The 16,201-nt window shown below is 61.0% G+C and overlaps 1 protein-coding gene across 2 annotated transcripts; it reads right to left on the bottom strand.

Moving 5' to 3' along the window:
- Positions 1-726: 726 nt before the first annotated feature.
- On the bottom strand, positions 727-14,895 carry Pias4 (protein inhibitor of activated STAT 4). 2 transcript variants are annotated; one of them, XM_052747080.1, is made up of 11 exons: positions 14,795-14,895; positions 11,023-11,428; positions 5,883-5,967; positions 5,342-5,383; positions 5,139-5,229; positions 4,916-5,044; positions 4,452-4,557; positions 2,905-2,978; positions 2,655-2,815; positions 1,714-1,844; positions 727-1,633 (listed from the first exon to the last, which is right to left on the bottom strand). In XM_052747080.1, the coding sequence occupies exons 1-11, from the start codon at positions 14,819-14,821 to the stop codon at positions 1,359-1,361; spliced, it is 1,527 nt and encodes a 508-aa protein (XP_052603040.1). In that variant the 5' UTR covers positions 14,822-14,895; the 3' UTR covers positions 727-1,358. The 2 variants fall into 2 exon arrangements, with proteins under 2 accessions (XP_052603040.1, XP_052603041.1); XM_052747081.1 differs by lacking the exon at positions 14,795-14,895 and adding an exon at positions 12,081-14,611.
- Positions 14,896-16,201: the final 1,306 nt, after the last annotated feature.

The following is a 16,201-nucleotide window of genomic DNA, read 5'->3' as shown; positions in this document are numbered from 1 at the left end:
TCTGTGCTTATCATCCCATGAGCTGTGTCCAGAGCAGTGAAGCCGTGGATGGGTGAGGTGCACTTGGGTCCTGGGTGTCGGGAACCTACCAGGCCTGAGTTCTGCCTCCGGGACATCTGTCTACCCACGGGTGACTGGGTGACTGCCAAACTCGGAGAGGCAGGGCCCCTTGTCTGGAGTGCTACCTGCTGGACCAGCTCCAGGCACTCCATTCTCAGACGGCCGTGGGCCCAGGCTAGAGCCACGGCGTGGATCAGGGCTGAGCAGGGTAGGCTCCTGGGTCTAGGGATACAATGCTCACACATGCTGGCTTGTCGGACTCGCTCTGGCGCACTGAGGTTTCCAGTCTCGAGATCATGCTATCTACTTCTTGAGCTGTCCACCAGCCCCATCCACGTGAGTGGTCACCGTCCCAGCTTCTGACCGAGCACAGTGTCCTCAAGGTCCCTGCACTCTGTGGGTTTATGTCTGAGCCTTGCTCCTGATCAGGGTCAAGTAATACTCCAGTGTGTGTGTTTTCTACACCTTTTATAGGCAGTAGTTCAGGTTTCTGTGTGGTGGGTCCTCACCCAGGCGCCCCCCAACCCCCGTGTTTAACTTTCTGACGGGCCTCCGGGGACAAGGGCTGAAGTTTTCAGCAAGTCCACCCCAGCCCTCAGCTCCCGGGGAGGGCAGGCAGGGCAGCCTGGGCTACAAAAAAACAAAACACAGACGGCCAGGACCGGCTACTCTTGTTTTTTTTTTTTATTTGCATTTTTAAAAAACAATTAAATTAGAATACAAATATTAGAAAAGAGTGCCGCGCGGCTGGCCAGGGCCCCGGCCTCCCGGCGAGTTCATGCGGTGACACCGCCAGGCCGCCCACTCCGGACCGGACCGGTATTGCTTCCTGACAGGGTCGGTGGGGAGGGCGGCGGGCGGTGGAAGAGCGAGGCTCCCGGGGGTAGGAGGCGGCCGAGGAGCCCCGAGCCCGCGGCGGGGCCGCCCCGTGGGGAAGTGAACCTGAATTGGAGTTACCGAGGTAGCTGGCTAGAAAACGACACCCCCCACGCCACGCGGGTCCGCGACACCACGTTATTGCACATTGTGGCCGCTGTCCCCGGCCGCCGCCCCACCATGGCTTCTCGACTGCGCGCCGGGGCCGGGCCGGCGCCGTCCAGTGTCCGAGGTCCCTGCGCCCCGCGGGGCCAGGCCGGCCCGGGCGCGGGGGCTGCGGCCGGCGGAAGTGTTGGTGCGCTCTCGCTTTTCTCGTTTTGTATTTTCTCATTTTTGTCACTTGACTGTTTTTATCCCCCAAGAGGAGAGTCCGGAGGTTCGGGAGCCGGGAGCCGGGGAGGGGCGGGCGGGAGGCCGGCGCGTCAGCAGGCGGGCACCAGGCCCTTCTGGAACGGGCAGCGGCGCTTCGGCCGGGGGCCCTCGTCCTCGTCCTCGTCCTCGTCCTCGTCCTCGTCGTCGTCCTCCGAGGATGACGAGCTGTCCAGTGTGAGGTCCACCACGTCGGCGCCAGGTTTCCCGTTCTCCGGGCCGCCCGCCGCCCCCGTCCCGCCGCCCGCGCCGCCCGGCGCGCCGCCCACGCTGCCCCCCACGCCGGGGGTGCTGGAGGCCGGCGGCAGCCCGTTGGCGTCCGAGGTGCCTGCAGGGACAGGGACAGTGCTCAGCCGCCGGCCCGGGCTGGCGGGCGGGCCCCGGGGCGGTCGGTGTGCGGGGACTCACCGAGCACCAGGATGGGGCCCTGGGGGCTGCAGCTCGGCTCCTTCTCCGCACGGATTGGGCGCCAGGAGCCTTCGGCCAGGAACTCGATCTCGTCCGCGTCCTCACACTCACTCAGAATCTTCGACAGCAGCCTTGGGGGCGGCAGGGTGGACAGGCTAGGCTCGGGCCTGGAGAGCTCCTACACACCATCGGGCCCCAGCGCTCTGCCCCCCAGGAAGCCCCTGCTACACTGGGTGCTGGTACGGGGCTCCACCACGGGCAGGGGCACCTGCTGAGCCTGCCAGCCCCGGTACTGATGCTGCCGTCTGCCCAGAGCCCTGGGCAAGGGAGGGCTGGGGTGGAGGACCGCAGCTGGGTGAGAACAGAGGGCAATTGAGCCCAGCCAAGTGCCCGGGGCCGTCTCACCCCCCAATGCTAGAGCTGGTCAGGGAAGCAGCCCGTCCAGCAGGGACCCAGGGCAAAGCTGGGCATCTGCACACTGAAGGAGTTGGGCTGGTGGCAGCCTCCAAGCCTCAGTTTCCCCATCGGGAGCATGGCAGGTCAAAGGCTGACCTGGCTCCGCCAGACTTGAATGGCAGGGTCTGCTGGGGACACACTCCAGTCCCTCGGCCAGGCCCAAGGGCAGGCAGAAGGCACCCGGAGTCCCAGGCAAGTGGTTGTGACGGCCTCGGCCACCTATGCTGGCTCTGGGTGACGGGCAGGAGCCTCAGGTACCAGACAGCAGACCCAGGGTCTACAGGGGAGAGCTCGGCTGTCCCAAGGGGAAACACGACCCCTCCCTCTGCTGCGGGACAGACTCCTCTCCTCAGGAGGTCACAGGCGCAGGGGACTCGAGGCAGAGGAACGCTAAGACAGGATCCTGTCCACAGCAAAGGCTCCAGCAGTTCCTGCAGCCGAGGCCACAGGCGGGCAGCATGGCCGCCCGTCTCCAGCGCACTCACCCATCTATGATCAGCTGGTCATAGGCAGCCGGCTTGTCACACACAGGGCACATCCACGTGGGCTTCTTCTCGTTCATCTGCAGGTAGAAGACGGCGTCGAAACACTGCAGGTGTGCGCAGGTCTCCGCTCGGCAGGGAACCGACAGCCGCATCTTCACCAACTGGGGAAAGGATGGGCGGGAGGTGAGGCTGTCACTCCATCACACACGAGGCTGACCACCCACGTGGCTGGGGACAGATGGGGACTCACTGGGCAGATGAGGGACACTCGCACTCCAGTAGTGGCGATCTCACTGTCGGGGTCTAGGCGAAGCTTCTCCTTGACTGTGGGGTGACGGGATGCGGCATCAGAGGGTGGGTCTCTCCACAGCTGACGGAGGCTGCCAGGACTCATGTAGGCCAGGCTGGCCTCCAAATCTCCCTGTAGCCTGATCCTTCTGCCTCCAGCAGCTCCCGAGTCCCTGCCTGGGCTTCTCTTCCAGCCAGCCCCACAAACCCTGATGCAGTCCACACAGGGGCCCCGTGGGCTCCTGAGACCTGCAGCTGTGAGCACCATGGAGACGCCAGAGTCGGCAGCTTGAGGCCAGGCCAGCCCTCTAACCCACGCCTTGCAGCTCCAGCAGCACTGACCGGCTCAGCCCGGACCCAGACACAGTGCACCTGTGACCTTGGTCACCGAACAGAGCTGGTGGCCTTGGCTTGCAGAGCCTGCCTTCAACTGTCCAGGCATGAGCAACCCCAGTCGGCCTGGGCCACCTCCTCCTGCTCAGAGGTCTTGGCCTCCGAGATGGTGTCACATCACAGGGACATTCGGCCAGATGCCACCCCTCTTCAGAACAGGCCAGAACCCAGCCTGGCCAACCCCAGATAGGAGGGGCAACAACAGGCCTTGACGCCCCCGGGGTGTCCTGAAAAGAAATGGCCACTGGTGATGTCCAGGGCCAACGAGGGCCCCATCAGCCAAGTGTGTGGTGGGCACTATGGGCGGCTGCTGCAGGTGCTGTCTTTCATAACCACACCGTCTCATTTTAAAGACACTTGTTACCGTCGGGTGAAGACGGCCACATGTCTTTAATCCCAGCATTTGGAAGGCAGAGGCGAGTTTGAGGCCAGCCTGGTCTACAGAGTGAGTTCCAGGACAGCCAGGGCTGCACAGAAACCCTGTCTCGAATAACAAAACCAGCCAGCCAACCAACCAAAGAACCCACCCATCACAAATAACCATACAAGGGGCTGGAGAGATGGCTCAGCGGTTAGAGCACTGGCTGTTCTTGAACCCGGGTTCAATTCCCAGCACCCACATGGTGGCTCACAACTGTCTATAACTCCAGTTCCAGGGCTTCCAACACCCTCACACAGACATGCATTCAGACAAGACACCAATGCACATAAAATAAAAATAAATCTTAAATAAATAAAATAAATTTAAAAAATAAGGAGGGATCAAATTGGTCCAGCTTGCCTCAGGACCCAGTCAACTCTGACTAGGCTTAAAAAAAAAGGTAAATAACCATACAAAACCCGGCCATCTCGCGCATCACCTTCCTCCCAGTGTGTCCACCTGCCCTTGCTCCCTAATGTGTGGAAGGCAGGAAGCCTGTCACCCGTGAGGCTCTGCGCCCACAGACCAGACCCCTAAACTGCCACACCAAGATCCAGAAACCTTAGACCAGAACTTGACCCCAGGCTGACACTCCCCCTTTGCCCCAAACCCTGAGCCATCCTGGCATGGGTGCTGTACACCCGGGGAAAAGCAGGTCCCCTGGGCGCGGCCAGGCCCGGAGCCTCACTGCTCACCCAGTGCCTTGCAGAGCTCTGGGTGCTTTACACCGATGGTCTTCAACCGCTGCAGCAGGTCTGAGGAGGTCAGCTGCCGCACCAGGTACAAGGCCACGGAGTAGCTCTGTGAATGGACGCGGGGTGGTCGGGGTCAGTGTGGGGCAGAGGGGTGCTGGACGCGGGGTGGACGGGGTCAGTGTGGGGCAGAGGGGCGCTGGACGCGGGGTGGACGGGGTCAGTGTGGGGCAGAGGGCTGCTGGACGCGAGGTGGACGGGGTCAGTGTGGGATGATGGGGTGCTGGACGCGGGGTGGACGGGGTCAGTGGGGCAGGGGGTGCTGGACGCGGGGTGGACGGGGTCAGTGTGGGATGATGGGGTGCTGGACGCGGGGTGGACGGGGTCAGTGTGGGGCAGAGGGGCGCTGGACGCGGGGTGGACGGGGTCAGTGTGGGGCAGAGGGGTGCTGGACGCGGGGTGCTCACCTTGCCATAGTTACCCCAGGTGACAGTGATGCGGTTGGTGGCCGAGGACAGATACATGAGGTGGGTGAGGTTGATGGGTCGGCAGGGTCTCTTGGGTTCCACACCAGGCTTGTTGGAGGGGTAGTAGCCCTGTGGGCAGAGCCGTCAGGCTGAGCCCCACTCGGTCCCCATCTCTCCCCCTGTGCAGGTCACCCACTCCCCGGGCTGCCATGGCCTTGCTCACCGGCACTGAGCAGTAGCTGTGGTTAACCTTCACAGCGATGTTGGGTGGGTACTGATCTTCCTGTGGACAGCTGGTGTCAGAGTAACAGATCCTGGGGAGACAGGGACACGGGGCTGTGAAGACAAGCGGCAGCAGAGGGGTGCGGGGGTGGACAGCGTGGGGGGGCGTGCAGAGAGGTGGGGGCCGGGGCGTTGCTCTCGTACCTCAGCACCACCTGCACGGCTTTCACTCCCGGCTGCAGCTCTCTGTGGGCAGGGCACAAGGCAGGAGTCAGCGGGCAGCGTGGACCACCCAGGAGCACTCCCCATGGTCACCATGTGAGTAAGTGGCCACAGGACAACAGCATTCCCAGGCCACGCCAGGAAGAATCTCTGTCCATCGCAGGGGTGAGGAAGGAGGCGGGCAGAGGACCTGGCCACACCCCAGCCTGACCTCTGTCCTGCCAAATGGGGCAGGACACAGTCACGACTGCAAGGCAGCCAGTGGCCAGGACAGCCCAGACTAGCCTGACGTGCGCAGACTGGCTGCTAGAGGCCCGGGGCTTCACCAAGCACCTCACACTAGGGCCACCCACACCATCTTGTCCAAGGCACCCTGGGGACATCTGCAGAGGAGTGTAGCTGGGGTGGTCCTGGCATGCAGAGGGTGGATGTGTGGGGTCCCACACGCAATGTCTTGGCCCAGGTGATCCCATGGCCCCACACAGGTGGGCACATGACAGAGGAGCTGCTCGTGTGGACACACCTGGAGTTGCGGATCATCTCCACCTGCCTGGGCGTCAGCGCGAAGACGCACGGACTCTCCTGCAGCTTCTCTGCACTCTGTGGGACTGAACACGCACGGGTCAGGCCGCCAGCCCTCTCTGCCTGGGATTCAGGGGCCATGCCCCGGCCCCTCCAACGCGGGGTCCCTTTGGGGCCGCTCATCTCCTTAGGCCACCACCACTTCACCCGCAGCCTCCAGCAGGCGGCCGGGCTCCAGGGCAGACTGCTGGCCTAGTGTGCAGGAGGCCCCTGGTCCTTTTCCAGCAGAGGGCTCTGACCCCGTGTGGACATGTGACACAGCTGTGGCTGCTGTGGCAGAGCAGCCACAGCAGGCCTCTGAGGAGAGGGGCACTGCGGGGTGCAGGCCAGCCACCCCAGTATGCGGGAGCTGAAGCACGAGGATCTTGGACTCAAAAACCAGCCTCAGTCCAGGCTGGGTCTGAGGCCCAAGGGCAGAGCCGTGGGCAGCAGGCCCCGAGTCCCACCTAGCACTCAAGCCCAACCACCGCCCCGTCAGGTGGCACTCCCTGTCTGGCCACAGGCACTCCCAGCGGATGAGGACCCCAGATGCTAAGTTCCTGTGACACCCTGTTTACAAGAAGTGCTGACGCTGGGTGGGACTGGCCTGGAACCTTCTGAACCAGGCTGTGGGAGCAGCCATAGTGAGTGTAGGCAGGTTCGGGAGCTGGGAGGTGGGGTAGCTCAGGTGAGGGACGGTCACACCTGCCCAGCCCAGGATCATGTAGCGAGCCCATGGGTCCCTGAATGGTGAACGCTGGTGGTGGATGTGTATCTGTAGGGCCTGAGGGACGAGCTGGAGCTCAGGGCCACCTGGGCACGCTCAGATCTGTCAGGCCTGGAGTAAACCCCCTAAGGGAGGTTGGGGAGAGCCCAGCAGGGCCATGGCATGCACCTGAGCTGGCACAGGCTGGGTAGGAGTTGGGGCCCATCTACCCTCCCAGGGGGTGCTGTAGTATAGGGGCAGGGATCAAGCAGGACCCAGGCTGCCAGGTGTGCTCACTGCTGGGGTGGGCCCCACCCCCTCTGCTGCTCCAGGGGGCCGCAGGGTGTTCCCCAAGCCAGTGCTTCTGCCATGGCTGTCGGCCCCCTCGTCCAACAGCCAGGTAGAGCAGTAGCCCCTCTGTGTCTGAGACACTGAGCGCAGGATCTCCTCAGCAGCACCAGCTGGGACTGAACTCCTCCTTGGTAGCCTCCCTACCCAATACCCACCCCTATTTCTCCCAAGGGTCTCACTTTATAACCCAGCTGGCCTTGGACTGCCATCCTCCTGAGAACATGATCAAACTGCAGGACTGGTTGTGAGGAGCTGGGAACCACACACACAGCCTCCCCGCTCTGCCTGTCCACACCATCAACTACTTTCACTTTCTCTGGGCCACGGCAGCATGGACTGTGGGTGAGGGCCACAGCAGACACTACACACGGATGGCGGAAGCACAGATGCTGAGGACCCACAGCCACCCTCCACAGCATGCCTGAGGCAGGGCGCACACCAGCCATCACAAAGACCCAACAGGGCAGGTGGGGACCAGGACAGGGCACCCAGGCCCTTCACGTTCATGTGGCCCCTCTTAGCCTGTGCACTCCAGGACTGGAGGGCGGGTGTTGAGGACCCAGAAGCAGCTTTGGGTACCCCTCAGCACCATGAGATAGCGACCCCTGTCACTGCCTCAGGTTCAGACATTCTCACCAGGGGCTGTGGTGACGAGTGTTCAACTCTGAACTAGCTGGTTTCATGGGGAGGGTCAAGGCGAATGGTGGGGGCCCAGCATGCTTCAGGGGAGCCATCAGAAGGCAGCACAGTGGGCCTGTGTGTGTCCTGGTTGTCAGGACAGCATGGAGACCAGCACTGGGAACAGGTACTACCCAGCTCCACCGTGGGACTCGGGTGGGTGGGCAGGAGCGAAGCAAGGGTTGTCGCTCACCTGTGCCGCTGGCCTGCTCCAAATCAGTGACCTGAACTGTGTATCAGAGGGCGAGGGGGACACCAGGTGCGGGGGCATGTGTCTGTCAGCCCAGCACTGGGGAGGCAGAAGCAGGTGGATCTGAGGTTCAAGGTCAATCCTGCCTACATAACAAGTTGGGCCAGCCTGGGCTACCTAAGACCCTGTCTCAAAACACGGCACACAAAAAAAATCATGCAAAAGATGAAAACAGACAAAGGCAATACTGGAAAGAGCTATCGTGGAGGAGACCTCTTAGGGCAGGACATTAGGGGTGCCTTGAGGACAGGCATCGACCAAAGGGCCTGGGGGGTAAGTGTGGCAGGCCAATGTAACCCACGCAAAGGCCCCGGGGCAGACAGAGCCTGACAGGTCTCCCCACAGTCAGCAAACGCTTTGGGGTGGGCCTCCGATCCTAGCACAAGGGCAGAGGCTAGAGCAGTGGTTCTCAACCTGTGGGTCATGACCTTTCACAGGGGTCACATAAGACCACTGGAAAACACAGATATCTACACTCGTAACAGTAGCAAGATTACGGTTATGAAGTAGCCACAAAGTAATTTTATGGTTGGGGTCAGCACAGCATGAGGAACTGCACTGAAGGGTCACAGTGTCAGGAAGGGTGAGAACCACTGCTCTAGAGGAACAGGTTCCAGGCCAGCCTAGGCCACACTGTTAGCCCTGCCTCAAGAGCTACGTCCCCAAACAAGAGCGACAGCACGCTCGCCCTGGTGTGGACAGCAAGGGACGGTGGCAGGGAGCCAATGAGGCCGACGTCCCAGGGACCTCCGCAGGCCCAGAACTGACACTCCTGCCCCTACACTGCTTCCTTCAGCTCAGATGACCTCAGGAGCCCCACCTTAAACCCCCTCTCCCAGGAAGCCCCCCAGCTACACATCCCTCCCCATCTGGTCCGGCACCATCCTCACTTCCGCCCTGGGCTCAGACGGGAGAGTCCTAAGCCAGTTCTGCTGCCTTGGATCTGCCTAGCCAGGGAGTGGGAGAAATCCCCAGGGCTCCTGCAGACAAGGGTGCAGGGTGAAGCCTGGGGGAGGGGCTCAGGCCGCTGGGTCCCTGCATGCGCCCCTTGCTCTCTCTGGTCACCAGCCCTCTTTAAACGGGCTGTCAGTGTGCCCTGGTCTGCAGCTCATCTGTGGCCCTCCCCCCGCCCCCTCTGGGTACTCAGGTGATTTATGGGTTCTGTCTGCTAGGCACAGGCTGAGCAGGCGGCTTTTCCGGGGGATCCTACAGGAGCACGGGGCTCATTCTGGCCTGGGCAAGGGGCTGGCCACTGTGAACTGGCATGGCGGGCTCATGCTGGGGAGGGCCCAGGCCAGGGTGGGGCAGGTGTGTGAAATCCTACGTTTTAGAGCTTGAGGGATCACGGCCTCACACCCAGCATCAGAGCTCCCAATCCAGCAACCCTCAGGGTGTGGGACCCAGGGAAGGGGGTGCCCTGGTGGGGAGGCAGGCGGGGCGGGCTAGTCTCTTTGTTCAAGCTGCTGGTGTAGACAGGGGAGCACGCTCTCCCGGAGATCAGGTGACCAGGGTCCCTGGGGGCTCAGGGCACAGCGATGCATTGTGGGGCTGGCTTGCTCTGCAGGAAGGAAGCCCGCCATGCAGGCTGGGAGGCTGAGGGTAGGGGGCAATCTCCTGGCACTTGGGTCATCCTTAGGACGATACCCAGTCAGCTTGGCCCCAAGCTGCCAAGAGCTGTGGAGACCTTGGGGGAGGCCGCACTTGAAGCAGGGCAGAAAGGAATGGTGGCCAGCGCCTTTCAGCTCCAAGGGTGTCAAGGAAGGAGGAGCCTCAGGCCAGGGGTGGAGCCTCCAGTCAGGGGGTGGGGCCTTCTCAGGTGCTTGCAGCAGCACAACTGAAACAGGGCCCAAGTCCCAGGACAAGGGGGACGTGGCCTGCTGCAGCGGAAGGATGACGGTGGGAGTGAAAGGGAAGTCTCCTGAGAGCAGGCTGCAGGCAGGGAGGCCTCTGAGCACCATGTGGGGTGACACAAGAAACAGCCCATCCTGGAGCCTGCCAAGTATTGGGGTCCAACCTCTAGCTCTAGAAAGAGGCGGGCAGAAGAGACAGTGAGGGACAAGGAAGTGTCTCTAGGGGCGCTGGGTACCTGAGAAAGCCCCAGGTCCTAGAGGCGCTGGGTACCTGAGAAAGCCCCAGGTCCTAGAGGCGGACCCATTAAAAGGCCGGGACCTCCTGCTCTGAGGCCTGCCAGGTGCAGAGCTAAGGGCAGACCCCACTCGACGCCACAGCAGCACAGGGGGCCACCTCTGCCCCCCGAGGATGGGTCTGCCGGTCTGTGCTGTCTGATAGTTGACAGCTCAGAACACAGCTAGCTCCACTTAAATCTGCTTTTCGTTGTTTTGAGATAGGGTCTCATGTAGCCCAGGCTGGCCTCAAACTCACTGTGTAGCTAAGGATGACCTTGAACTCCTTGAATTCTTCTCCCATCTCCAGGTGCTGGAGGTAACTGGACTTTGCCGCCATGCCCAGATTTTGTTCTTTTAAAAATCAGGGTCTATTTGCCCAGGCTAACCTCAAAATCATGGCACACCTCTTGCCTCAGCTTCCTGAGAGCTGGGATAAGAGGTGTGTGCCACCACACCTGGGTGCTAGGGATGGTGCTCCCGGCTCCGTGCATGCTAGTGAGTGCTCTGCTCACTGGTACCGACATCCTCAGCCAGCGCTCTTTGGTTGTTGTTGTTTAGAAGCCATTTCACTGTGGTGACATGTTTGTAATCTAAGAAATAAAGCTTGCCTGAAGATCAGGGGACAGAGCCAGCCACAGACGTTCGGGTTGCTCTCCTGCAGAGGTTCTGTTAGGCTGAGGAGTTGGTGAGGTAAGAGGTGGTGGCTGTGGCTTGCTCTGCTTCTCTGATCTTTCAGCTTTCACCCTGACATCTGGCTCCAGGTTTTCACTATAAGACCATTTAGGATTCATGTAACATTTCACTCTGTAGTTCAGGCTAGCCCAGAACTCACCATTCTCCTGCCTCAGCCCCTAAGTGCCGAGATGGCCAGTGTGACCTGCCATGCCTCCCTACAGCATATATTTTAAGCTGCTAGGTTTGGGGTGGCTGATCATGTGGCACAGTGGCTGAGCCGACTGTGGGGATCCCCCGGCCGAGACCCACCACTCACCCAACTCGGTGGGCTTCAGCAACTCGTCCAGCATGTTGAAGAAGGGCAGCTTCACCAGACGCACCTCTGGCTTAAGGGCCTTGGTGGGCAGGCGTCCGAGTCCGTTCAAGTACTTCCCGTATAGCACGGGGTAGTCCACGGTGGGTCCTGACAGGGGAGTCCTGGGCATGGGGTGCAGGGCCAGGGGGTCCAGGGGCCGCGGCGCCTGAGGGCCGGGCTCCACGCTCTTCTTGGCATAGCGTGTCTCGTACAGCTCTTTGATCTTCTTGAAGAGCTCCGGGCTGCAGTCGAATTGCACCAGCTGCAAGGCCCTGGTCACCAGCTCGTGCTTCAGCCCACTCTTGCTGCGGCCCACGAAGCCCAGCAGCATCTGCAGGTCCGACACTCGGAAGCTCATCACCATGTTCTGCGGAAGGGTGACCACAGCGGCTCTCAGCGGGTAACCTCTACCCTGCCTTGGTGGCAGCCACCAGACCCCGCCCCCCTCCACGGCCTCCTCTCTGACCTCGAGTCTCCTCTTCTGGGAGGCATACAAGAAACAGAAGGCCTGCCCACCCTGGTCATGGCAGGTGCACGGCCACATCCTCAGCTATGTTCCCTCAGACAGCCCTGATGGAGTGGCAGAAGCTCACACTGCAGACAGGAGGTGTCAGGCCTGAAGCCCTGGTGAGGCCCTCTTTAACACACTTCCCATGTGTGCTGACCTAAACTAGGGATGGCATGCTAGTCTCAGACGAGGCCCCTGGGGCACTGTGGACTGGGCCAGGCCTTACAGTGCAGTGCTCTGGACCCTGTACCTGGTCTCCACCCAACTATGGCAGGAGTTCCCCCAGGCACCACCCAGGGCACCCAGGAGCAGGATGGGCCTACGTGAGAACAGCTGGTCCCTGAAACCAAGCACCTGCACACGTACGTCAGTGACCAAGCTGGTGACGTAAGTGTCAGAGGATGGACAGGACAAGGGATAGACCTATCAGGGTCCCTCAGGTGAAATGGCACCAACCAGCAGGGTATCCCAGAGTGGCACCTGGGCCCTTGGGTGGGTGGCCTGCACTCACAACAGCTGACACCTGGGCATGGCAGGTCCCCACCGGTGGAAAGCAATCCCTGGGAGCCAGGCCAGCCAGGCCCTGGGACCTGCTGTGTTCAGTCCTGCTGCTGGCCTGGACTAAATGAAAGCCGGAGGCAGAATGGGACTTCCACGGGACTGGCTGATGGCCCACGTGGCAGGAGGAGACACAGGCGGCTGACTCAGGCCCTGAGCCCCAAAAGAAGCCTGCAAGACACAGAAAGGCCACCCCACAAGCCCAGAGGCCGGAGCCCCAGGGATCCAGCCCATTTGGTGGCTACCTGGCCACTTGGGGCACAAGGCCCTGGGGAGCAAGAGCAGTGTCCTGGGGGGCCCCAAAAAGCACCTGGGACTTGGGGGTACCAGTACTACAGCATGACCTAAGGCCTCCTGGTACAATGGGCTGGGCTGGAGTTTGGCCCAGGGGCTACCAGAATTTTCAGAGCTCCTGTTGGGGAGCCGTGACTTTCCAGGGACTCCACGGTAAGTGGCCCTTGGGCACTGTCGACATGGCCCTGAGCTCCCACCTCGTGCAGGGTCTCGCAGCACACTCAGCAGTTTGTACTAGAACAGGCCCAAACCCGAGACCAAAAGAGGGGTGCACTGAGGGGGAGCTGGCCGCGATGGTCCAGCCAGAGCCAGGGGGCTCTGTGGCCCCTGCAGATGTCCAAGAGTCCTGTCACCCAGGACGGATGGCAAGCATCCCAGCAGCCAGGTCGCTGCCATATGGTCTGGGTCGGGTTTCTCAGCAGCTGCTCTGCCCAGAGCAGCCTGCTAGGGACAGCAGGGCACTAGGACAGGAGCACAGGAAGAAGCCTCCATCCATCTCCCGGAGCGTACTTCCCGCCCTGGCACCAGCTACCAGGCTGGGTTTATAAACAGTACCAAGGCTTCTAGAGCATTCAGCTTGGGGCCCCGATGAGAAGCGACACCCCAGGCAGACAGAAGTGGATGCACTCAGCTGTGTCACGAGCCCAGGCTCTTCAGAAAGCTGAGACCCTTGACATGGGGCCAAAGGATGAAGGTGGCGTTCAAACCTACTGAAGGGACTTCTGAATGGTCCATTCATTCACAAATGCCATGATCGCCTCCCATAAGCCCCAGTGGAACCCAAAAGACAGAATCTCCAGCCCACTGTGACACATTATAGGAAAGCTACTGGAAGAATGGAGTGTCTCCATCACACTCAGGGCAGTGTGGGGTTGTGACACAGGGGTCCCTCCGGACCTGCATTAGTTCACCATTACAGAGATTCAAAGGGTCAAGTTCAACTGAGGTATGACAGGGGGTCCAGAGGGTCAAGCAGAAGGGGAGGTCAAGCCATTGAGGGAGGAGGTGGACACAGAGGCTTGGGCTCCCCTCAACGCTTCAGGATGCGACAGGGACTGCAAGCAGTAAGACTGTGCCTGGGACCCGTACAGGTCACATGTTCCCATCCCGAGTGTCTCAAAACTCTGACTACGTATATGGTACACATCTTGGGTCCATGGATGGGGGAAAAGAGGAGTACACTTTTTAATCTGAGCCTCTAGAATCACCCCAAAGGTCCAAGTGGGGAGAGAAGAGCCATGTAACAAGAGAACCAGGAAAGAAGGGGTGCAAGTTTTGACCTTATGGGTGGGAAGATGTCTAAGGGACACTGAGGTCCAACAGTAACTCAGGAGGGACGAGTGTGCTGGGAGCACTGGATGGATGCTGAGCCACGCCTCAGGGAGGTTTAACAGGGACAGAGCCCTGTACCTCAAAGCAGAAATGGGGGGGGGGACAGGCCTAAACAGTCCTCCCTTGGACTCAGTCAAGGGATCCTATGAGGACCAGCCTGGGGAGCAACACAGGAAAAAAGGGGGTGGAGGGTCCTGTGGGCTACACCAGGGAACAGCGAAACCCCACAGGATGATTCACCAGGATGTAGAGGTTAGAGGTGGGGTGCGGTGGCAGGATCACTGGGGAATGAGGTACCCCACAGACGATTTGACCTCCAGAGGGGAACCGGGTACACAGGACTTAAAACAGGGCCGGGGACCTTCCCAAGACTCGGAAGTAACAAGGAGCCAGGGGGACAGGGGAGGCAAGGGGGCAGCCAGTGTGTAAGGAGGCAAGTGTCACAAGCGGGGAGCGGTTCTCGAGGGCTCGGAGACTCTAAAATGAGCCCGGGCACTTCAGAGTCGGACTGAGTCTGGAGTCTGACTTATTCAGTAGAGGGAGGTGTCGGAGGGGACCCCGAGAATCAGAGGACTTGTGGCACTCCCCGAGACCTTCCCCATGCTGTCCCGGAGGGGAGGAGAGATGGGGGACCCGGACCTAGTCCTCCTCGTTGCCTTGGAAACGGGATGGACAAGTCACTCTCTGCATTCCTTGGGCTTGGGAGACCACAGGGGACCCCCCCCAGGTCTGTCCCAATGGGGCTGTCCCAAAGGGAGGGACAGTGCCTGCACCGGGGAAGCCGTGTCCCCACACCGCAGGAGCCTTCAGCTCGGGTCGCAAATGGAGTGACAGGAGCCGGCGGGGACAGTCCGAAGACGGTGCTGGCGACCCCGCCCCCGGTCTCCCCGCCCCCCGCCCGGAGCCTCAGCCCGCGTCCCGGTCGCGCCCTCGCCGGCCCGCACTGCCACAGCCCGCACCGCTCCCTCCCAGCTAGGTGCGAGGCGCCGTCCGCACCGCGCCACCGCCCGGCCCCGGCCCGCGCCACCGCCGCTCACTCACTTTGGCCTCCACCAGCTCTGCCGCCATCTTGGCCACTAGCGTCCCCCGCGCCGGGAGGCCCCAGCCGCCGCGTCACGTGACCGCCCTCGCCTGGAGGGCGGGGCCTGCGCGAGAGCCAATGAAAGCTCTCGCTGGCTCCTCCCCCCACGCCCCCGCGTCTGGGAGGCGGGAGGCTGCGTCGTGCGCACGCGCGCCCAGGCGCCACCGCCCGAGGATCTGACCAATCACAAGGGACAACTGCCAAACTCCGCCCCTGTGCTTATTTTTCAAGGTGCTGCCTTAGCCACGCCCCTCGGGGGAGGAGTCTAGCTTCTTAAAGGCGTAGTAGCCCTATCCGCAGCATCATTTTCCTTGCTCTTGCGGAGTGTGCGCCTACAGTTCTCCTGCTTTAAAAAAGAAAAAAAGACGTTTATTTATCCATTTAATGTGTACATGTGTGGAAGTCAGAGAACAGTAAAGGAAAGTAGGTTCTCCAGGGATGAGGTCCTCGGGCTTGGCCCCAAACACCTTCATGCCCCGTGCCCTCTCACTGGCCCCACCTTTTTCGCTCGGCCCCCTGCCTCGTTTTCAATTGGACTCCTGGGGGCAACGAAACTAGTCCTTTGTTTTTATTTTTGAGGCAAGGTCACCACGCACCCTGGCTGTCCTGGAATTTATGTAAACAGGCTGGCCTCAAACTCAGATGTGCTGGGATTAAAGGCGTGCCCTACAACGCCCGCAATAGTCTGTTTACGGGCATAGAAGCCCCTCCAGCTGCCTCCAGTTTTTGTTGGCCCGAGGCCACGCCCACTCTCGTGTGGTCTCTTCTGTTTTTGGGTGTCAAGAGGCTTTTCAGCCGGCCGGGCGGTGGTGGCGCACGCCTTTAATCCCAGCACTTGGGAGGCAGAGGTAGGAGGATCTCTGTGAGTTCGAGGCCAGCCTGGTCTACAGAGTGAGTTCCAGGAAAAGGCGCAAAGCTACACAGAGAAACCCTGCCTCGAAAAACCAAAAAAACAAAAACAAAAAACTAAGAAAGAAGTTGGTTTTTCATCTTCCACCATATGGGTTCAAGGAATCGAACTCGGGTAGTCGGGTTTGGAGACAAGTGCGAGGGGGTGGGGGTGCGCGCGTTCCACGCCTCCCGTGTGGACGCTGGAGGTCATTTTGCTGGAATTACTTTCTCCTTTAACCACGTGTCGCCAAAAGGGTCCCAAGGCTCGAACTCCTGGTAGTCAGGCTTGTGAGCAAACTGCCGAGCCGGGGTGAGCCATTCCACAGGCCCCGCCCCCATCCTGGTTCCCATTGCCGGCGCAGCGACCACGCCCACTCCCGGATGAGCTCTGCCTTTTCAAAGTGCGCAAGCACCGCCCCGCGCTTCCGCTTCACGGGGCGGGGCCTCGGCCACCCCGAGGGGGGGCCCTTAAAGGC

The sequence above is a fragment of the Peromyscus californicus genome, unplaced genomic scaffold, assembly GCF_007827085.1.
Source record: "Peromyscus californicus insignis strain IS unplaced genomic scaffold, ASM782708v3 Scaffold_1__1_contigs__length_55948999, whole genome shotgun sequence".
Taxonomy (NCBI): domain Eukaryota; kingdom Metazoa; phylum Chordata; class Mammalia; order Rodentia; family Cricetidae; genus Peromyscus; species Peromyscus californicus.
Note: the sequence above shows the minus strand (reverse complement) of the source record. Positions and strands in the feature narration are given on the sequence as shown.

Bases quoted from the DNA above. Each gene is read 5' to 3' on its own strand.
- Pias4 (XM_052747080.1), bottom strand. From the start codon at position 14,821: ATGGCGGCAGAGCTGGTGGAGGCCAAA. The intron at 5,230-5,341 runs GTACGAGAGCAA...CTGTCTCCCCAG, and splicing joins GCCGTGCAGGTGGTGCTGAG to GATCTGTTACTCTGACACCA. The intron at 4,558-4,915 runs GTGAGCACCCCG...GTCCATTCACAG, and splicing joins CCTGGGGTAACTATGGCAAG to AGCTACTCCGTGGCCTTGTA.